This window comes from Haematobia irritans, chromosome 4 (assembly GCF_050003625.1).
Source record: "Haematobia irritans isolate KBUSLIRL chromosome 4, ASM5000362v1, whole genome shotgun sequence".
Classification (NCBI taxonomy): domain Eukaryota; kingdom Metazoa; phylum Arthropoda; class Insecta; order Diptera; family Muscidae; genus Haematobia; species Haematobia irritans.
The window spans coordinates 174,025,275-174,049,249 of record NC_134400.1 but is presented as its reverse complement, the minus strand read 5'-3'; the positions used below and the strand labels follow the sequence as shown (position 1 = coordinate 174,049,249).

General features: G+C 33.6%; 1 protein-coding gene across 10 annotated transcripts in view; it reads right to left on the bottom strand.

Annotated features, from left to right (window-relative positions):
* Window positions 1–23,975, bottom strand: part of fry (microtubule binding protein furry) — a 289,484-nt gene that overhangs the window by 11,802 nt on the left and 253,707 nt on the right. For 4 of the 10 annotated variants that reach the window (XM_075304475.1, XM_075304474.1, XM_075304476.1 and 1 more), the window contains 8 exons: window positions 23,097–23,262; window positions 22,904–23,027; window positions 17,368–17,901; window positions 16,402–17,300; window positions 14,601–15,107; window positions 6,567–7,154; window positions 6,256–6,285; window positions 58–105 (listed from right to left, as the gene is read on the bottom strand). In XM_075304475.1, the coding sequence (XP_075160590.1) occupies window positions 58–105; window positions 6,256–6,285; window positions 6,567–7,154; window positions 14,601–15,107; window positions 16,402–17,300; window positions 17,368–17,901; window positions 22,904–23,027; window positions 23,097–23,262 (2,896 nt within the window). The remainder of the gene's footprint in view (window positions 1–57; window positions 106–6,255; window positions 6,286–6,566; window positions 7,155–14,600; window positions 15,108–16,401; window positions 17,301–17,367; window positions 17,902–22,903; window positions 23,028–23,096; window positions 23,263–23,975) is intronic. The other 6 variants (XM_075304479.1, XM_075304484.1, XM_075304477.1 and 3 more) reach the window with 3 other exon arrangements.

Genomic DNA, 23,975 nt, shown 5'->3' with positions numbered 1-23,975 from the left:
GTTGTCTTTAAACACTACACAAAAATTCATGTTTTGATATTTATATAGAACGCTTACACTTTGTCTGGTGATAATAGATCCAGTTAGAAGCGTAGCGCTTAAAGACTGGAGAAATTCAGCATGCAAAAAACAATGAAATTATAAAAATTATAAATAGAAAAAAGAGGACAAAAAGAAAAGATACAAGAGAACACCAAGAAATAGACACCAACATGCCGAAAAAAAAGATCATAAATGTATATACAGATATTTAGGGAGGGTGGAAACTTTAAAGCAAGGCACAAATTAGGGGTTAACTATAGTGAGTGAAAGTACAGAGTATGCCATAAAAAAGCAACATGAAATGAGTAAAACTGCATGATGCGAGCGAATATGAAGTGCAAATAGGTTCGGTATTTGTGGCTACATACACCCAGAGTAAGAATATGATCACCTCAATCAATGTTTCAAGAGAAAACTGTTTTTTTGGAAAGTTGGTCGAAGATCCAACTGTTTCTCGTAAACTTTTCATTGAAAGTACAAAATATTTCGTACTTTTTACGAAGAAAAGTTCTTCCAAATTTTTCGTAGTTTGTAAGAAAAAAAGTCGTACTTTTTATGAAACAGTTTCGTTCTTTTTATGAACATGTTTCGTACTTTTTTGAAAAACTTTAAATTTACCAGCGACGAGTTTAGTGTTTAATTTTTGAAGAAGTTTTTTAGACTTTATTAATCGAACAATTGAAATATAAATATAAAAAATGGAAATTGGTAAGAGGTAAAGTGACTAATCTTCAACAATTACAAAAAATGAGAAAAAATCAGTATATATAGCAGTTATGGTCATCACATTCAAATCACAGAAAAGAACACTGTACAATTAAAGTAAACGTGTTGATTTTCAATTCCATTTATTTTTAATAGAAATCCTCCAAGGCCAATGGTTTTTATTTAGCACCAAACTTAGGTAACAATTGTGTCGAACTTTGAATGATCCTTGGACACATATCAACGTCGCTCCAATTGTATATGCCGGAAGTTGTTATTGTCCTAATGTAGATATCTAATGATAAATTTGACTCATTTCCCCGAGACAAATTTATCATTTATTTTGATTTTCCAAGTCAACCTTGGATTACAAACAAACAGCATTTTAAACACAAATAATTAAAATTCAGTTTTGCACATCAGCTGATTGTTTTCATTCACGATGATCCTTGTGCCATTGATCTCAGCGTCGTCGCCATTTTTGTAGTTTTGGAAGCTTTAGCTGTCCTCGAATATATATCCACTTTTTTCCGCGTCAAATTAAATATTTTTTCTTAATTTTCCGACTTAGAATTGCGTCAGAAATAAAAATATTTTAAACCGAAAAAATTAAAATTCTTTTTTTGCACATCAGCTGATTGTTTTCTAGTGATATCGGCCTTTTATTACCGAGTATTGTAATTGGTACAAAAAGTAATCGTCGTCGTCGCCGTCGCCACTTCGCAGGAATACCAAATGAATGACGAGACGACTTAAAAGCGACGGCGAGAGCGAGGGCGAGAGCGAGGGCGACTTCAGGAATAAGGGTGAATAATTTTGATCTGCCAAAAAATGTGCCTACCAGAAATATTGATTTTAGACCCCATAAAATATGTACCGATCGACTCAGAATCACCTCCTGAGTCGATCTAACGCTTGGTGTCCGTCCGCCCGTCTGTCCATGTATTTGTTGTTCACAGGATTCCGGTCGCAATCATTAACCGATTTTGATGAAATTTAGGTGTTTTTTTGGCCATTTGGCCATAAAACCCTTATTTATCAACCGATCTTACTCAAAGTTGGCTTACTACAATCTTCTATAGTACTAACAATATGTGCAAAAACTCATCGAAATCGGTTCAGATTTAGCTATAGCTCCCGTACCGCCCGATTTTTCTAAATTTGGATATAAAACCCTTATTTATCAACCGATAGTACTCAAAGTTGGCTAAATGTAATATTCTATAGCACTAACTATATGTGCAAAATTTCGTCGAAATCGGTTCAGATTTAGATATAGCTCCCATATATATGTATAGCCCGATTTTCCCAAATTTGGCCATAGAACTATTATTTATTAACTGACCCTACTCAAAGTTGTCTAGATCCAGTCCTCTATAGTACTAACTGTATCGCCCGATTTTGAAAAATTTGCCTCTAATAACCTTATGTTTGACCAATTTGGCCATAATACCCTTATTTATTAACCAATGCTACTCAAGTTTAAAATTTTTATGTGCTATCCGATCGTATTTAGACTTATGTTATTTATGTAATGAACACTGATGAGGGGCAACATTTCGGCTCGAGCCCTCCATACAAAAAAGACAAATTATAATCCAATAACGAAATTAATTGATCGAATTAATTTTTTTAATTGAAATGTCTTCAATCACCAAAATGATAGTATTAATTACAGTTTTAATGGAGCATACAAAAATATTTGATTAAAAAATTAATTGATTTGATTTGAAAATTCAAAATTTAATTGAGGTCGATTGAAAAACTCAATCACTTTCTTTTTTAAATGATTATATTAATTATTTAGTTAAACTTCAATTCAATTAATTAAATCAGTTAAAAAAATAATTTGCAATCGAATAATATTTTTTAATTAAATTGTTAATTGAAACAATTATATGTTAAATAAAAACCGCGACAATTTTCACTCATTTTATTAACTAACTTTGTGATCTTAGTTTGATTAAAAAAATCAATTATCAATTAATTTTTTAATTAAAGACGTAACTATTTCCAATCATTTTCTTCATTGACTTTGTGTTTTCATTTTGATTAAAACATTATAAAGTAATATTTTTATTAAAAATTAAAAAAAAATAATCAAAAATTTCCGAGTTTAATTAAAAAGTTAATTGTATCAATTCATGTTTTTATTCAAAATTTTCAATCATTGACCTATCTGTCTTAATGTTTCGAGCTTTATTAAAAACTTAATTGTATCACTCAAATTTTTAGTTGAAATTTTTTTCAATTAACTTTTTAATTCGAAATATTTTGGTGATATTTTTTCTGCCATGAAGTGATTTCACAATTGTGGAAATATTTCTTAGCTGAGTACAATTATAACTTAGTGCTTGGTCTCCCAAAATAAAATTCAGAGTCCGTTTCTAGTTCAAATGTTCCATTTGTACCATATTGTATGCCGTGGAATAAAGTGGAACTACTAACCCCCACAAAAATACTCAAATTTAGGGAAATTCCCCACAAATCCCCATGTCTCTATTTCAAAACTTTCGTCCCCATCCACTAAAAAATATTGCCGAAAAAGTTTTTTTTTTTTAATTGTAAAAATTAGATAATATTTATTACTAGCGTAACCCGGCCCGCTTCGCTGCGCCTTCCGAAGCGTATTTGTAGGAACATTTTGCGTTAACTTAGTCAACCATATCCTTCGTGCTGAATACAAAATCGAAAAGATTTGAATTCTTTCAAAACAAAAACAAAACGACTACTTGCTTTTTCGTTTATAGGTACAAATACGGCGGATATGCATATGTAAAACGGGTCGTTTTAAAAAATGTCGGGGAGAGGGAGTAACCTTTCCACCAAATTTTCTAAATAATGTTCTGTATTCAAGTAGTTGGACAATCTTCTATACTTCTTGTGAATTTTAAGTGTGGTTTGTCAAGAAAAGGTATCCTTCTCCTCAATATACCTGAAAATTAAACTAAAAACAAAGAATTACTGTTTCCCATCCAATAAATCGGAAAAACAAAAGTAGTAAAAAAATTTATCACATTAACATTTGTTAAAATGTTGGACATGGAGAACATTATTTTCCCGAACATATACCGGAAAATTATGCACACTCTACGTTGGCTGCCAATTTCATGTAAATTTAAGTTCTTTAATAAAAAGGAATCTGACAGAAGCCTGTGCAAAAATCATAAAATTATATACCGAGTTCCCATTTACGGATAACCATCTACTTTCAGGAGGTCCTCCTCCCCGACCAAATATCGAAAAGTGATGTAGGTATTTTTTGTAAACATCCCAGAAAATGTCAAGCACATTATAAGCCCAAATTTCAAAAAGCCAAAGCCGTCCAAATATCACAAAATCAGGTATCAAATATTAATATCGTAACCTCTCCCCAGTCCTCTGTAAATTTCAAGTAACTTGGTAAAGTTTAATTGTTTCTCTGTATGTACTTAAGAGAAGCAGATGTCTCCCTACACGCAAAGGAAAACAAAACGTTTGGAAAACGTGTAACGAAAACGTTTTTCTTTTGTTAGAGTTTTTTGAATTGCTTCGAAAATTTTAAACTTTTATCACCAAAAAAATTCGTTTGTTACAATATTTTTATTTTTTCAATAAAAAAAGTTATTTTTGAAACAACAAGACAGTCCATTTCGTTTATATCAAACACTGTTCTTTTCTGACTTTAGGTCTTTAATAAGTCACATTTTACAGTTCAAAATTTAATATACTACAATGTAATGTTGAACATTTTTCGGAATCTTCCGAATATATCTGGAATATATGTTAAAAAAAAACTTTGGTCGAAGCAGGGATCGAACCCACGACAATTGGCATGCAAGTCGGACGTAGCAACCACTGCTCCACGGTGCCAAACTAAATGTTTGTTTCTGTTAAATAAACTTTGTTTATTCGGTTCGTGGGCGCCGCAAGCTATGCTATATAAATATAACTTATATGGATAATTAGCTATTGATGACAATAACAGCTACGTAGCTCAGTGGTTAGTGTGTTGGCTTACAAAGTGCATGGTCCGCGGTTCGATTCTCCGTCCAGGCGAAAGGTAAAAAAAAAAAATTAAAAAATTATAAAATCCTATAATTTCTTCTACATTGTTGGTATTACAGGAAAAGGTGCTAAGAACTAAAAAACCTCTTGGATGTGAGAAAGATGTGAGGGAAAATGCAATTAGCAAGAAAACAATGTTTTTTTTTGAGTTTGTCTTTATGAAATTGTTTTTACATCCTGGAAAAGAATAAACGTTTATCACAAAAAGTATATACTTTTCTTCCAAATACACTTCCTTACAGCGAAAAGCAAATGAAAAACGAACTTTGTTTGTCTAAAATTTCGTTTGGGAGGAAAGAATTATTTTTTTGCGTGTATGCCCTTTTATTTTTCCCCGACCAAATATTAAAAAATCAGGAAGCTGATATAAATTTCATAACCTCACCCAGGTTTTCCGTAAAATTTCAGTCGGGGGAGTTTAGTTTTGTTTTCAATGTACTTAAAAAAAAGTCGGGCAAAGGGAGGCCCCCTCCGCGACCGAATATCGAAAAATAATGTAGCGGATCTAAATGCCAACCCCAACCTTCAATGAAAATTTCAAGCAAATCGCATGAGCGCCCCCTACAATCTATGAAAGTTTCAAGTAAATCGGTTCAGCCGTTTCCGAGCCTACCCGGAACATACAAACAAAGAAATATACTTTGAATTTTATATATATAGATAGATTATTTTTAGTTTTTTTTTTTTTAACTTTCTTCATTCAACTGAACTTCCAAGGCACATCTTCTAAAGCAATGCAAAGGATCCAAAAACAGAATAGTTGCGTCCTATGATATATTTTAAGATACAACCAGAAAAAATTCTTACGTCTTAACATTTTGACCGAATTCTATAAATGCTATTTTTAAAAATATGTTTTTCGGAAAATTTGTAGTAATTCTGAGTAATCTCCAGTCAAAAATTGAAAATCTACTTTTGACCAAAAATTCAAAAAACTACAAATTGGAAGTTAAATAATATTTACCAGAGATGAAGATAATGTTGGTAAAAAACCTATGTATCTCTATTCCCTAATGAAATCAAATTGTTTATTTATAAATAAAAAATTAGTTTACTGTATTTTTTAAGATACAACCACTATTTAAAAAAAAACACATACATTTTTTTTTTAATGTGGTATGCACATGTTTTTTTACCATATCGCATATTATATATTGTTTTCGAAGGAATCGCTGATCTTGTGTATTTAAGGTTTAAAATATCTGATACCGTGTCTGTGTTGCCGATTCAACTCCCTAAAGGGAAGCTGGCTTTGCTCGTCTGAGCAAATTTTTGAATTTTTGAAAATTCTCTAAGCTTCTCGAATGGTATGAATACAAAAAGGAAAAATGAGAAAAATAAAAATGCAATACTAAAGAAAAAATGAAAGATATGTGTAAATATATAACAAAACAATTTGATGAGCAGAATAAAGGTTTCATTTACTTGCTTGGATTCTTGTGTTTTACAAGTGGTCATTACCTTTGAGCATATGGAGTTAATGAAATCGTCCTATGATTATGGTACACATGATTTTACATGGTTAGTAAAGGAAGAAGAGAGAAAGGAAGGGACCATGGTAAATGGATATAAAAATTAATTAAACATTGTATTTAACAAAGAATTCTTAAGAATTCATGCAAATTAAAATGAACTATCATAAATTATATCAATTTTTATGGGATATCTATTCTAACATTTGTTTTTCGCTCCGACATAAAAAAGAACATCAGAACACTATGCTACTTCTACATTAAATTCAGAATAATAAGAAAACAAAAACAATTACTTACCGATGGAGATTTGGGCAGGCCAACTCGTTGTCCACATGTAGTTAGTAGATTAACCAAACATTCTCTGACCCTACTCTGACACATCCAAGGACGTTTCCAACCGCTAAGAGGAGCTGTATCGGCCGGCGATAAACTGGCACTACGCCTAGGCGAATTGGGTGTACCGACATTACTGTTACCATGCATGGATGATTGCTGTGGCAAATGTGAGCTTCCATTGTTGCTGTTATAGGCCGATTTCATTGGATTTTGTGTTGTATTGCCCGTATTAGTATTGCTCGATGATGATGAACTGGGATTATTGTTGCCACCAGCGGCCGTGGAAGTACTAACACTTCCTCCATGATTATCGTCGGTTTTCAATAGAATACGACGACCAATGAGTGGAGTTTGCGACACATCAAAAGTGAATTCCATAGTACGTCCGGCTAGTTCCTTTTTACAGAACATATCCGAGTCCGGATATGTACCATAGAAAGAGAACGAAAACCCAACGCTGCCACCTTCACTGGGTGGCACAACTTGCAGAGAGGAGCTGCGTGTAACAATCAGTTTGAGAATTTTCAGAGAGTCTTTCCAGTTGGCCGTCTGCGGGAAAAAAACAAAAGAAATTTACCATTAATCAATGCTACAATTAAACAACTCCACATCGCATTGAGCAATGTCCACTAAAACAATTCTACATAAATAACCAAAAAGAATTGGGTTAGGAATGTAATTGGAAAATTCTAGTTTTTGACTTTTTAAAAATTGGAAAAGTCGATTTTTCGAAATTTCGAAATTTTTCAAATATACACTGAAAAAAAGCATGTTGATTAGGAGCCAAAGAAGCGGAGAATACAAGTAAGGATACTTTTAAGACACAATTCTCTTTTAAATTTGGGTTTTTTGTACTTGCTTCTAGGAAGCAAATTTTAATTATTCGTTTTATTAGCTTGTTTTCTTCATATGCCATCAAAGTCCTTTAAAAACGAGTTAACGACAACTTTATTTTCCAAATTCAGACTCGACTTCCAGTAGAAATTATGTTATGTTTCAAGTAAAAAACGCCTTTAAAAGAAAGAGTTGAAAAACATGTCCTATATTTGAATAATTTTTTGCTTTGTAGTCAAGATGCAAAATGACAACAAATTTAAAGACAATTTCATTAATTTTAAAGAATTTTTCTGAATTATTAAAATCAAGTTGATCTTAGCCCAAAAATGTTTTGATTACAAAATTAATCGATTTCTTTTGCAAATTTCAATTAATTTTTTAATTGAATCAATTGATGGTTGATATTGATGGCAAAACTCAATTATTGTTTGAAATAAATTCTTAGTTAAAAAATAAAAAAAAATTATACAAGTCGATTCTTTCGCCCATGTTCCGATATTCGCAAATCTTAAAATATTTGTTTGACGCTATGTCCTTAACCATAAGACATTAAAACTTTAAAATTGTCAGTGTTGTGCTCTTTAATAAAAAGCAAAAGAATTGAAATTTTAAGTCCGGGAATATCTAGTTTTTTTTTTCTCGAAGATAAAATTAAATTCTTGCGATTTGCGATTCTGAATATCGGAACATGGCGGTTTACACTTTTTATACCCTCCACCATAGGATGGTGGAGGGAGCGAAAAACAAATGTATATTAACTTTGTCATTCCGTTTGTAACACATCGAAATATTGATCTAAGACCCCATAAAGTATATATATTCTGGGTCGTGGTGAAATTCTGAGTCGATCTGAGCATGTCCGTCCGTCCGTCTGTTGAAATCACGCTAACTTCCGAACGAAACAAGCTATCGACTTGAAACTTGGCACAAGTAGTTGTTATTGATGTAGGTCGGATGGTATTGCAAATGGGCCATATCGGTCCACTTTTACGTATAGCCCCCATATAAACGGACCCCCAAATTTGGCTTGCGAGGCCTCTAAGAGAAGCAAATTTCATCCGATCTGGCTGAAATTTGGTACATGGTGTTAGTATATGGTCTCTAACAACCATGCAAAAATTGGTCCACACACAGAAAAAAAAGTGTCTCGTAAATTTAAGAAGATTTTTACTATAATTTATTACAAGAATTTTCCAGAATTTTAGTTCATTTTTCGTATCTTCAACGAAAATTAACTACTCGAAAGGAAATTTTACAAATTCTAAGTAGCAATCGTTTAGTTCATGGCCTACAAAATACGATGGAAATTTCCTTAAAAAATTTCTTAACTGGTAGTTAAAAATTCGTTTGTCATGCTATAAAACTACTTGTGAAATGTAAAGTATTTTCTAAATAATAAGTGCAATTTACCATAAGATTTTTTTGTATGAGAAAATATTTTTTTACGAAAAATGAACTTGAAAGTGGATAGCAATTTCTTACTGACAATTCCTATGGTTAATAATTGTTGGTAAAAAATTTCCCAATGAAATTTTTTTAGTTCACATGTAATTAAATTTATAGACATTTTCGTCAAAAATGGGTAGATATCATTTCATGAAGTTTTTGCTAATTTTAAGTTAAACGTTTCATCGTTCGTATACTGATATGCATTTAAGAGTATTGTTTTTAGAGTAAATTGTGGACAGATGCGATGAACTAATGCATAGTACAGAGATCTTTCTCGTCAAAGTGGAATATGTTTAATGTAAAGATGATGTTACTTGAATTTTTTTTGAGAGTGAGAGCATGCAATGCAATAATGAGAAATGGTAGCGAGTGATGGGGATGTTGTGTATATCTGAGCGTGGGGTTGTTTTTGTTCTTTTAGTGGTTTGTGTGTGTGTGTTTATTGTTCGCGAATGCTTTATTTGTCTGGATGAGGTGTTGTTTTCAATGAAGGCACATGTGTTTTTGTTGTTGTAGGAATGTTTTGGTTTTGCTTGGTTTTGTTTGGCATGCTTCAGTTATATAGTTGGCGTTGGCGTGGGCTGTTGCATCTTTTTAGCAAGTATGTAACAAGAGAATATAAAGGTATGGAATATTTTGGTTTTTTTAGACATATATTGGTGTTTGTTTATTAAAACTTTGAAATGAAAGTTATTAATATTTTAGCGATGAGATGTACGATGGCGAAATGATCGGTAGCTTAGAAAAAAGTTATTAAGAATGTTCAATATTTAGGAAAAAATGCTGAAATGGAAAGAATATTGAAATTGTTTTATCTAATGCAATTTTTAATATTCAATGTAAAAAATAAATATTCAATTTCAGAGTAACTCCAGATGAATTTGGAAAATTGTTTGTTACACCTCAGCGTATAGTTTAATGATAAGTAGGTAAGAGTTCTTTTTCAATGTGGGTTTCTATTAAAAAATAATATTCTTTATGTATATTATTACTTGCTAATTATTATTATTATTATTTTTAACAAGTTTCATGTTTTTCTTTGTTGTAAAAAAATATCTAAGTTAAGAGCAACCCCAGATGGATTCGGGCAAATTTTTATATTTCTCCTCAGCGTATAATTTAATAGAGAAGTGGTAAGTTTTCTTTTAAAAATTGGCTTTCTTCTCACTAGAATATTTACGTTTTAATGACATTTTTATTGTCAAAAATTACAGGTTTTAATACCTTATTTTAGTATTACTTTAATCAAATATTTTTGGAAAATTTTTGTTACACCTCAGCATATAGTTTAATCATAACTTGGTAAGTATTCCTTTTAAAATGTGGTTTTCTTTTAAAAAGGATATTTTTTATTTATATCATTATTTGCTAATTATTATTATAATTATTATTTTTTTTTTTTTTTGAAACTAGTTTAATGTTTTTCTTTGTTGTAAAAAAATATTTAATTTCAGAGCAACCCCAAGATGGATTCGGGCATATTTTTATATTCCTCCTCAGCGTATAATTTAATAGAGAAGTGGTAAATTTTCTTTTAAAATTTGGCTTTCTTTTCACTACAATATTTAAATTTTTATGACCTTTTTATTATCAAAATTACATGTTTTTAATACCTTATTTTAGTATTACAATAACCAAATATTTTTGGAAACAAATTTAATATTTTTATTGTAAAAAACAAATATTTAATTTCAGAATAACAATTTGGAAACATTTTTATGAATTGGTAAGCTTTCTTTAACATTCTTTTAACCAGAATATGTAGTTTTTTTTATGCATATTATTTCTTTAATTAGATTTTTGGAAACCAATTTAATGTTTTCTATTTAATTTAAAAAATAAATATTTAATTTCAGAGTATCCCCAAATGAATTTCGATAACTTTTTAACCTCAGCGTACAATTTAATAGAGAATTGGTAAGTTTTATATTAACACTTTGGCTTTCTTTTGACAAGAATATTTATTGTATTATGTCCTTCACTTCGACAACAACACAGTTTTATGAGTTAATATATTACTTAATTCATTATTTCTCTAATTGTGTCAGGTACAAACTTTATGAGGTACGTTTATCTAAGAAAAGTTGAATTCCTTACACCATTTAATAAAATGCCCCCAAATATGGTAAGTTACAAGCTAATTTAAAGAGATTAAAAAATATATTTTATTACATGTTAATTTTTAACAATTTTCATTATTCCTTCCATTTTTTTCAGCAAGATATGTGAATATACTAACGATGAATAAAAAACTAAGGAAAAGTCAAAATGTCCAAATAGCGAGTTAAAATAAACTATTTTCTTTTTCCACGTGGTCATAATTTTTATTCACAAAAACATTGTATTAAGAACTCTCATCATAAGTTTTTATAATAAAGTAATTTTGCTTAAAGAAAGTTGAATTTTAATGTATGAAAATTTTCATAATAGTAAAACGGGTTGTTGTTCCTTTAATTATTTAATTTCTCTGTACTGTGAAATGATTGATTTAAAAATAGTTTAGTCGTCGACATTTTAAGGAGACTGTTAACCACTTTTTATTATCGGGTTTCCCAAAAATAAGCAGATAAACCAAAATAATACTGACTTTTTAACTTGGTAGGGGTATATAAATCTTATGGTGTTGTAAAAATGAACTAAAATACAATGTTATAGATTAACTAAAATTTAAGAGAATTATAAACTAGACAAGTTGAAAAAAATCTTAAGGGCTAAATCATGGTCAATATTACTACAGTTTAGTTCATTTTGCAATGGAAAAGGGTTCACTGTTTTTTCAGTGCATCGGTCCATAATTATATATAGCCCCCATATAAACCGATCCCCCGATTTGGCTTGCGAGGCCTCTAAGAGAAGCAAATTTCATCCGATCAGGCTGAAATTTGGTACATATTGTTATTATATGGTCTCTAACAACCGTGCAAAAATTGGTCCACATCGGTCCATAATTATATATAGCCCCCATATAAACCGATCCCCCGATTTGGCTTGCGAGGCCTCTAAGAGAAGCAAATTTCATCCGATCAGGCTGAAATTTGGTACATATTGTTAGTATATGGTCTCTAACAACCGTGCAAAAATTGGTCCATAATTATATATAGCCCCCATATAAACCGATCCCCCGATTTGGCTTGCGAGGCCTCTATGAGAGGCAAATTTCATCCGATCCGGCTGAAATTTGGTACATGGTGTAAGTATGTGGTCTCTAACAACCATGCAAAAATTGGTCTACATCGGCCCATAATTATATATAGCCCCCATATAAACCGATCCCCAGATTTGGCTTGCGAGGCCTCTAAGAGAAGCAAATTTCATCCGATCCGGCTGAAATTTGGTACATGGTGTTAGTATATGGTCTCTAACAACCGTGTAAAAATTGGTCCACATCGGTCCATAATTATATATAGCCCCCATATAAACCGATCCCCCGATTTGGCTTGCGAGGCCTCTAAGAGAAGCAAATTTCATCCGATCCGGCTGAAATTTGATACATGGTGTTAGTATATGGTCTCTAACAACCATGCAAAAATTGGTCCACATCGGTCCATAATTATATATAGCCCCCATATAAACCGATCGCCAAATTTGACCTCCGGAGCCTCTTGGAAGACCAAAATTCATCTGAATCAGTTGAAATTTGGTACGTGGTGTTAATATATGGCCTCAAACTCCCATGCAAAAATTGGTCGAAATCGGTTCATAATGATATATAGCCCCCATATAAACCGATCCCCAGATTTGACCTCCGGAGCCCCTTGGAAGAGCAAAATTCATCCGATTTGGTTGAAATTTGGTACGTGATTTTAGTATATGGTATCCAACAACAATGCAGGAATTGGTTCATATCAGTCAATAATTATATATAGCACCCATATAAACCGATCCCCAGATTTGACCTCCGGTGCCTTTTGGAGAAGCAAAATCCATCCGATCTGGTTGAAATTTTGTACGTGGTGGTAGTTTATGATATTTAACAACCATGCCAATAGTGGTCCATATCAGTCCATAATCATATATAGACCCCATATAAACCGATCCCGAGATTTGGTTTTGGAGCCTCTTGGAGGAGCAAATTTCATCCGAGTCAGTTGAAATTTGGTACATTGTGCTAGTATTTGGCCGTTAACAACCATGCCTAACTAGGTCCATATCGGTCTATAGTTATATATAGCCCTCAGATAAATCGATCCCCAATCACACATAAATTGGTCCATATCAATAATTGTATATAGCCCCCATATAAGCGACTCCCATATATCAATTCTGGCTCCCTACGTACTGTGCAAAAGTCGATATCGATTCGTAATTATTTGTATTATTTTGTATCACGTATGGACTAACTCACAATTTAGAAAACGATTTAAGATACCACAACCCAAGTAATTCGATTGTGGATGACAGTCTTTCGTAGAAGTTTCTACGCAATCCATGGTGGAGGGTACATAAGATTCGGCCTGGCCGAACTTACGGCCGTTTATACTTGTTTTAAATTCGAAAAAGTCAACTTTTTCATTTTTTTTCTATAATTTGGGAAAATTTGACTTTTCGAATTTTCGACTTTTTTAATGTTGGAAAGTCGACTTTTCGATATTTTGATGTTCGCAAAATTTGGAAAATTTACGTTTCGATTTTTTATTTAAAGTTTGGAAAATCAGTATTTCGAATTTAAGTTTTTTTTTTTTTTAATTTGGAAAAGTCGATTTGTTTACTTTTTCAAAATTTGGAAAAATTGATTTTTTTTAATATTCAGAAAAATCGATTTTTTTCACTTTGCTAAGTTTGGTAAGTAGACTTTTGGAGTTTTCGACCTTACTACTTTTTAAATTTTGGTAAAATTGACTGTCGAAAATCGACTCAAATCGACTAATATGTTTCTAATGTTTACCGAAGTCGACTAATCGGAGAGTATCTGTGAATGATATCATTTTATTAGATTTTATAAAAACGACATATTTTAACAGCATTTAATATTTTAAAATGTTAAATTTTGAAAAATTCGAAAACGACTAAGATACGAATTAGTCAAAAAGTCGAAAACTCGACATTTCCAAATTTTCAAAACGTCGAATATGCGAAAAGGTCGAAAGGTTGAAAACTTGATTTTTTTTTCAAAGTCTATAACTGTAAAGGTCGACTTTTCCTAATTTTCAAATTGTTGAAAGGTCGAAAAATTTTCAAAAATTCAAAAACTCGACTTTGGTAAACTTTCAAATGGTCGAAGATCCCAAAAATCTTCTTTTTGATTCTGATTTTTTTTCTCTACTAAAAAGATAACTTTTCGCTCTAAAAAAACTTTCTGGACAGTTGTGTGATTGATTTGAGGGCAAAAATGAACGGCTGAAAATTTGAATAGCTCAATTTCGGGTTACAATATTCTGTTCCAGTAATTTCGCTGTCATAGATGTACCACGCACGGTCAATTATCGAAAATGTCGCCAAAATTATAGAAACTGTCAAGACCCACCTCCTATAAGGACTGTTGCAATAGCTAAAGATTTTAAAAACAGCCATGTGTAATCATTTGAATAAGGTTGGATAAGAAAAGTAGCTCATTAAACCGAATTCCCATCTGCGAATCATTGCAGAAGCGTAAAAAATTGACCCATTTCTGAAGCAGTTGTTGACTGTCGATGAAAAAATTGATCACATACGACAATGTCAAGCGGAAACGGTTGTGGTCGATCTGCCGTTTATCACATTATTACTCACCTCCAAATATTTTCCAATCGCTCTCAATAAATCCGCATTTATAGTCTGAGCCTGAGGAGCCGACAAATCGACATAGTGTAGCATACAATGGATGACATTCAATACCGGCACTTGTATCTGTTGTGGTCCTTTCTCCAAAACCTCTATGAGAAAAGCCAGCATATGTAGACCCATATGGGCATAGGTATCATGTAAATATTTCACCACACATTTGGTCCATTGGAATGATTCTTTACAAAATGTCTTGCGACTGTAAAGAGTCATTACAGTGCCGAGATTTTCCAATTTCGCACCCAACTCTGATGAAACCTGGGCAATGTTTTCAGCGCTACGTATACAAATTTCATTCGCATCTTCATAGTGCAGCAGCATATAGGGCAGCAAGGCAATGACGTTCATGGGGAATGCGCAACTTTGTGTTGGATCACATACGGGCAAATTAAGCAATGGGGCAAATTGTGAGAGTAAGGTGATGGTGGGTTCATAGGTAGCGGTATGTGTACAACCCTGGATAGAATGAAAAGAAAGTAGGAATACATATTTTAAATAATATTGATAATAAATTTAATAATTTTTTACAATTATTAAATAGTGACCAAAATCGTTAGTCGACTTTTCCAAAAAAGTTGGAAAGTCGACTTTTTGATTCTCATTACCATACCAAATGGCCGAAATACAGAAAATTATTCGATTTTTGTTTTTTTTTTTTTACTTTTTTCATTTTTTCAAAACTCAAAGTTTAACCCTTGTGTATGTGATAACACTGGAAGCGATACCAGCGTGATGAGGTCCCGTGGCACCTACAATAACAAAAGGATGGTAGAGAGGTTATCCCTACGATATTTTTCGATCATTTACTGTAGGTGGACTCTTCTATAATGCACAAATTGCATATATAAACATTTGGTTGTAAATATAGAGTTTTATTTAATTTTTAATAGGATACAGATAATGTTAAAAATTTTGATTAGTATACTAGTGGCCCTGATGTTTGACGCAGGCGTGGTACCTATAAGTATCCTTATACGTACCAAGCAACAATATATTGTTTTTGTAGTTGAATGTTCTTAACAAACTGGATTTTTGAAGAAGAAACAATACGATTTTTTTAGTGGCGATCGTTTTGCTCGCAGCATTATGTGCACAGTGGTTGTTTCAAACTTGGTCCAAATTGAGGCACATCTTGCCAAATTCCAGGAGCCGATAGGTCTGTATAGAAATATAAAAACTTATTTCGACCACGATTTCCATGAAGTTCAAATAACTTTTTTGCACTTTTACTCTCACTATATTGGATACATCAACGGAAGACATAAAATTATGTACTACCAAGCAACGAAACCAATGGAAACTTCAAAAATGACAAATTCTTCCAAATAACGGTATTTTCTGAAAGGATGTTAGTGTTATTAATTGTTCCAAATACGAAAATCGCAATATCTTTACACTGCTTTTTAAACTGTGCTAAAACCACTAATGTAATTAGTAATAGGTCCCATTGGACCTCATCACGCAGAATCGCACTAAACTTTTTCAAATACCTATAAAAACCGATTTAATGATTCAATCACATAAAAATTTAAAGTTTTCAACTTAAAACACTTCAGTACAAGAAGTCATAAACCATCAAGCTGAAATTCATATAAAAGATAAAGTTATGTATGAATAAAAATCAAAAAGGTCCAGCGGGACCTCATCACGCACAGAAGGGTTAATGGATGATGGACGATTTTTTGGTATGGCAAAGTCTCTCGACCCGAAATATTCTCTTTCAATTGAAAAAGACTAGAAAACCACATACCTTCAGCAATAAAGCATGTACACCTGGATAACTGCTCCATTTCAATTGTTGTTGTAATTTTTCCACTTTGTCCCGAGCATCAGGACGATCTAGAGGCAATCGATGTAAAACTCTCGTCAATAGCCTCAAAGCCAATAGAAACTCATGCTCATAGTCACTCTCCAATAATGATACCGATAACCAAAACAATTGAGCCAATATAGTCATTTTATCATCCTGGGTGGCTGTATCACCCAGCATCTTTAAACTTTGAGCACTACGCGAACGCGACAATGCCGATCCACTGACTATACCAAATTTCGCCATATTCCTTTCCATATCTATGCCAGTGGCACGATTACGTAGTTCAACCTGCTTGTCACACGGTGAATTGGTCGATTTTCGGGCACAATACGATACCGAATAACTGGTGCTGCGAGCATGACTTTGCAATGAGAAATTTGGTGATTGCGGCCCAGTCATACCGGATGGTGATTTCTTTCCCCCGGGTAAAATAGAATTTGGCCCACCATCTTTATTGTTCAAATTTGGAGTACTTTTGAAAATATCCTTCATGACGTCTAAAGGTCTAAAGTCTGAATCCAAACTATCAACGGCCGCCTCAAGAGTAAGTAAGAGCTCAGTCACATATCCTTGCATATCTTCACCCTGTTCGGCCACCGTTTCCACTAGCCGTGACAGAATGTCTGATAACATCCTCGAATTGATGGGAACATTTAATGCACGAAAGATTTGAAGACATCGTCCAGCATAATGCCTAGAGGAACACGAAAGTCCCAACTGTAATGCGGTCTGAGCCCAACGTTCAGCAATACGAGCCTGGGGATAGCTATCCGAGAAAACTTTGACAATGTGACGTAAGAAGCAGCTCAGTTGTTCGGCAGACTTTATGGACCATACTGAAAATAAGAATGAGAGATAAACCCAAAACCTTTCGTTAATGATGTCTCCTCATGGATTGCTTACCTTTCGCAGTAATATCCTCATAATTCCACAGAGGTTGACTTGTTTCCTGAGCCAAAAATTTCAATAGACTCTTGATGACGTGTACAATGGGCATTGAGGGTCCAGGCTGGGGTGGGGCATTCTCATCAGCGGTAATGATTAAAGGAACTTCAGAGTTTTCGGTGGTATTTGGATTTATTTGCACAATAGTTTGCTGCGAATGCTGCTGTATTGGCTGATGTTGCTGTTGCTGATGCACTAATGTCCCAGATGGCACTGCCTGTGCTGACGACGAAGTTTGCTGAGTAATTGGTGGTGGTTGCTGCATATTTGTATGTGAATCCTGTTGCTGCAAATTACCCTGATTTTGAACAAATGTCGACACTTGAAACTGCTGTTGATTATGCATGCCATATAAAATCGAACTCGATGGGGTTGATGTGGCACCACCAGCCATAGGCATCGATGATTGCTGCTGTTGTGTGGATGAAGCTAGTGACGATGTCACAACATAGCAATTATTGTACAAATAACTATCGAATTCCTGATGAGATTCTGAAAAATAAAATAAACGAAATATAAGCAAATGGATATAATTTGAAATACATTTGGTCTATTTTGTCCCTGAATACCAAAAGTTTCCTATTGCACAAAATGTAATTGGGCTTTTAATTAAAGCTAGGATATCAAATAGAGATACACTGAAAAAAGCATTTTCTATTCTGAGGAACGAAATTTTGGACAAGCAAGGTTTTCTTTTGACACTAAAACATTTTCTTTAAATACAAATAAAAAGTCTAGAGACAATTGTGGAATCATTTATCATAAATTTGGGTTTTTTTTTTGCTCTAAGAGTACATACTTCATGAGAGAGAGAGAGTAATTTCATTTGTTTAAAATTTGAATACGGTGGAAAGTATTTTTTCTTTGGGTGTAGAATTTTGTTTCACTAACAATGATGTGGCAAATTGGAATAATTACGGCTTATTCTATTGCGTATGAAGAATTCGTTGTGATAACAAAGGAATATATGTTGTGTCACAAATTACAGTGCCACATAGATAAATGCCTACAGAAGATGTAAATTGAAAACAAGGGGACGCAGCGTGTACTATAGAGCTCGACCGAAAAATCGACAAATTCAAGGAAAAAATTATTAGACAAAAAAAAATGTATATATATATATATATATATATATATATATATATATATATATATATATATATATATATATATATATATATATATATATATATATATATATATATATATATATATATATATATATATATATATATATATATATATATATATATATATATATATATATATATATATATATATATATATATATATATATATATATATATATATATATATATATATATATATATATATATATATATATATATATATATATATATATATATATATATATTTGTTTTTTTTTTTTTCGTCTTAAAGTTTCAATTTTTTTAAAGCTATAGGAAATAAAAAATCAAAGAAGAAAAAAATAATCGTATGAAATTTGTCCTCCATGAGGCTCCAGAAGTCAAATCTTAGAATTAGTTTAGATATAATTAGGAACCGCATATACTGATATCGCGTATTGGATTGGATAAAATTTACTTTTCCAAGAGGATCACAAAGTAAAATCAAAGGATAATACAGGGGGTTCCCCAGGGTAGGGTGATATTTCCTGCACTTTTTAACCTCTACCTATCCTCTATTATACCCCCTCCTGATGGAGTCGAAATTGTATCATACACAGACGACGGCATCCGGGCCCAATGTTGATGACATTTGCGATCGATTAATCGTCTACCTTGCTGATCTTACCAGTTATTTCACTGCTAGAAATTTGTGGATATAAACCACTCAGCCAGACAATTCACTACATGGACCGCAGAAGTACGCAGGCAGTTGAATGTCAGAGTCGATAGCGAGATAATTCCAACTACAAATTACCCCTCGGGGTTACATTCGACAGCCTTTTCAAGTCGTCTGTCCATGCCACTAAATTTGTGATAAGCTCCGCGGAGGAAGCAAGTCACTTGCAAGCAGTACTTGGGTTGAGGATAGAGAAACCTTCTTATCTTTATAAAGGGTGGTTAAATTGTAAGGGCCGATGATGAATGTAAACCACATCTAAACGCCAAGTTTTTTTCCGAATTTTATTTGACATTTCTCTATTTCAGACTTACTCAATTTGAACCATGGAGAGATACACAATCCAACAACGTGTTAAATGGTTCCAAGAAATGGCAACAATGGATGATCAATTTTCGAAGAAAATCATCTTCGGTGATGAGGCACATTTTCACCTCAGTGGATTCGTCAATAAACAGAATTGCCGCATTTGGGCGAATGAGAATCCAAGAGTGATTGTCGAAAAACCAATGCACCCACAAATAGTGACTGTTTGGTGCGGTTTATGGGCTGGCGGCATCATCGGGCCGTATTTTTTCCAAAATGAGGTCGGTCAGGCAGTTACTGTGAATGGTGTTCGCTATCATGAGATGATAACGAACTTTTTATGGCCCGAATTGGAAGATATGGATGTGGACGATATGTGGTTTCAGTAGGACGGTGCTACTTGCCACACAGCTAACGAAACAATGGCTCATTTGCGCAACAAATTCAATGGCCGTGTTATCTCACGTAATGGCGATGTCAATTGGCCGCCAAGATCATTTGATTTGCACCGTTGGACTTTTTTCTTTGGGGTTATTTGAAAGAAAAGGTGTACGTTGATAAGCCAACAAAAATTCAAGAGCTAAAGGATGAGATAATTCGGCACATTAACGGCATAGAACCTCCATTATACCTCAGCGTCATTGAAAATTTCGACCATCGGATGAAGGTATGCCACCGAGGTCGTGGCGCCCATTTCACAGATATTTTGTTCCATACATAATTGAGTAATACCAATATATCATAATAAAATAAAATTACAATAATTTCCTAAATAGTTAGTGTTTTATTCAAAATCAACATCGGCCCTTGAAATTTTAACCACCCTTTACAAGGCAATTGGCCGATCAGTGGTAAACTATGCAGCGTCAGTGTGGACGCCGCAGATAAAAAGACACCCAGTAGAATAACCTACACATCTGCCAGAAGACTGTTCTAAGAATTGCGACAAGATGCCTCCGCAGCGCACCCCTCGGTTACCTTTATGTGGAGACAAATCCCTGTTCGTAGAAACTATGTGTTGTCAAAGTAGTGTCCCCTGGGTTGTTACTGCAGTAACCATCATCACATGGATAAACAATCACCACCCAGTAATGTAATGGATGATCTACATCATCTAGAGCGCGAGATTCAGGGCTACAAAGGTGAGCCTCTAGATCAGGCAGCATCGCTGGCAGGTCTGAACAGGATTCATGAGGACACTGAAGCTACAAGGTGTTCTCGGAGTCCGACCACGGCAAGTGCTACAGCCTAAAATTCTTTCTATCAGTGATTGATAACAGTATAGATAAAGTGTGTCGCATCTGTAGCTAAGGGCCACATGACACGCGTCAACTTTTCTCTTACCCAGCTTAATATACGACTCACCATCAGATAACTCTGGACACATACCACCTTAATCGCAGAGTTCCTTGATGTGGATACAAACTGAAGTACCAAAGAGCATAACATACAAATGGATGAAATCACAATAAACTGTCACAACAACAAACCCATAGCAATGCCATATAGCAAATTTCAACCGGATCGGAAGAGGGTATGGACCAATTTTCGTGTGGCGATTAGAGGCTATATATTGATATCACGTATCAAATTTCAACCGGATCTGGTGAAATGTGTAGCTCCAGGAAGCTCCTATCGGTTAATATGGGGACTATATATAATTATGGACCGATATGGATCACTTTTGCATGGCTTTTAGAGGAAATATACCAATACCAAATTTCAATCGGATCGGATGAAATTTGCTTCTCCGCAAGTCAAATCTAGGGGTCGGTTTATAAGGGGGATATACCTAAAAGTAGTCTGATCTCGGCGGCAATAGTAATGGAATTGGATATTAATGGAATTGGAATCCCAAACACTACTATTATTTACTCCACAGTTTCTTCAAAGCAATAAATACTATAAATTATTTTATATATTCTTCTCTATTAAGTCTAATTTACCTCGTTGGTACTAAAAACACTTTTTGTAGTATTTATGGTAACATTTCATATAAAACACTGTGAAGAAAAATTCCCTACTCATCTTGGAACACGATTCATCATATGTCATGATGTCATAAAGATGTTACGAAACACCGAGTACATCTTTCGAACAACCGACGGTCAACGGTCATGCGATATTGAATGTATGCTGGTCCCAATAATGTCTAATATTGTCTCAACTTCCCGATAGGTCACATGACGATTTTGCAAAATCAGCTGGCAAACAGCAGCAATGGTTTCCGGAACAACAACTGATTTTGGACCGCTTTCACGGAATTTGTCTTGGAGTGAATTGCGATCTCAATATATCATCGATAAATACTGGTTCTTGACGGAGCTTCATTGTCAAAAATGTAAGTGCATCGATGCACTTACTTACGATGTTGTTGAGTTAATCCACGTCAAAAGTTTAAAAGAAATACTCACACGAAAATGTTCACGGTTGGGCGTGTGATTTTTTAAATTGCTGTAAACAACACAAATGGCGCTCGTATGTCAAAATGTTCTGAATAAGTACACGCAAAGAAAAAAAAAACGTTTGAAAAACGTGTACCGAAAACGTTTTTCCTTTTTTAAAATTTTTTTTTTGTCTTCGAAATTTTTAAATTTTTATCACCAAAAAAATTCGTATGGTCCGCGGTTCCATTCTCCGTCCAGGCGAAAGGTAAAATTAAAAAAAAATTATGAAATCTAATAATTTATTCTACATTGTTGAAAAAGGTGCTAAGAACTAAAAAACCTTGTGGAAGTGAGAAAGATGTGAGGGAAAATGCATTTAGCCGGAAAAGATTTTTTTTTTAATTAGAAATTGTTTTTACATCCTGGAAAAGAAGCAGAAAAAGTATATACTTTTCTTCCAAAGAAACTTCCTTACAGCGAAAAGCAAATGAGAAACGAACTTTGTTTGTCTAAAATTTCGTTTGGGAGGAAACAATTATTTTTTTTGCGTGTATAACCTCAAAAATTCGAAGCTTTACGATAGAGCTGTCAGTTGGGAGATTGCAACACTAGGGTTGCCCAATCCTGAAATATAAAAGGCAATGTTGCGCAAAGACTAAAAAACACGCAGTACTAAAATGGATAATGCAGTGAACGAGTAAGTTTTCAAGTTGTTCATTATTAATATTTTAAATTTTCAGCGTAAAAATGGACGCCACTGGTATTTAATTATTAGCGCAAACATTTCAAAACTTTTCGGATTCTTCATATCTTCTTGCGTTTCTTACTATAAAAGCTTTCTCTAGCAGCAGCCATCTATATGCAATTTTAAAACTTTCTTTTATGCGAAACGAATTTTTCTGTTGCTGGCCAAACAAAGTTCGTTGGGGACAAAGGCGCTAACCATAAACAAAGATTTATTTCTATATACTTACCCGTAAAGTAATTATCAATAACCGGTAGTGATGGTACCGTCAAACCCAAATCAAGCTTTGTTGTCTCACTATTTAATAATATTCTAGCCACTGTCAAGTGGTCATTATGCTCCGCCAAAACAATCTAGAAAATAATGGACAATTTTAGATTAATTGCAGTCGATTAAATTAAAAACAATGGATTTCCTCATACCAATAAATTCATGCACAATTGTTTGCAGTGTTCTCTTACAATGACACGATTATGATCCAATCCAAGAAATAGTATGTGCAACATTAGCGGTAGGTGTAGAGTCCAATCAATACCTGGTATTCCATCGACAACAATATCGGTTAGGAGCATAACAGCAACGTTGCAACTGTATGGATTTTTGTTTTTATGAAAGTTTTAGAGGGCATGGGAGGAATAGAAGAAAAACAAATGGATTTTTCGTTTAGGAAATATTTTTCAAATGAATATATTATTGTAAACAAAACATGTATAAATGGCCAAAAGTTCGATCGCGTCGAATCTCAAATAACCACCACCCTTCATAGTGGTGGGTATTTAATTTTCTTTGCAAACATCTTCTCGTAATGAATTGTCATATATGACACAATTTGTATACCCTCCACCATAGGGTGGGGGTATATTAACTTTGTCATTCCGTTTGTAACACATCGAAATATTGCTCTAAGACCCCATAAAGTATATATATTCTTGGTCGTGGTGAAATTCTGAACCGATCTGAGCATGTCCGTCCGCCCGTCCGTCTGTTGAAATCACGCTAACTTCCGAACGAAACAAGCTATCGACTTGAAACTTGGCACAAGTAGTTATTATTGATGTAGGTCGGATGGTATTGCAAAAGGGCCATATCGGTCCACTTTTACGTATAGCCCCCATATAAACGGACCCCCAAATTTGGCTTACGATTGCTCTAAGGGAAGCAAATTTCATCCGTTCCGGCTGAAATTTGGTACATGGTGTAAGTATATGGTCTCTAACAACCATGCAAAAATTGGTCCATATTGGTCCACTTTTACGTATAGCCCCCATATAAACGGACCCCCAAATTTGGCTTGCGATTGC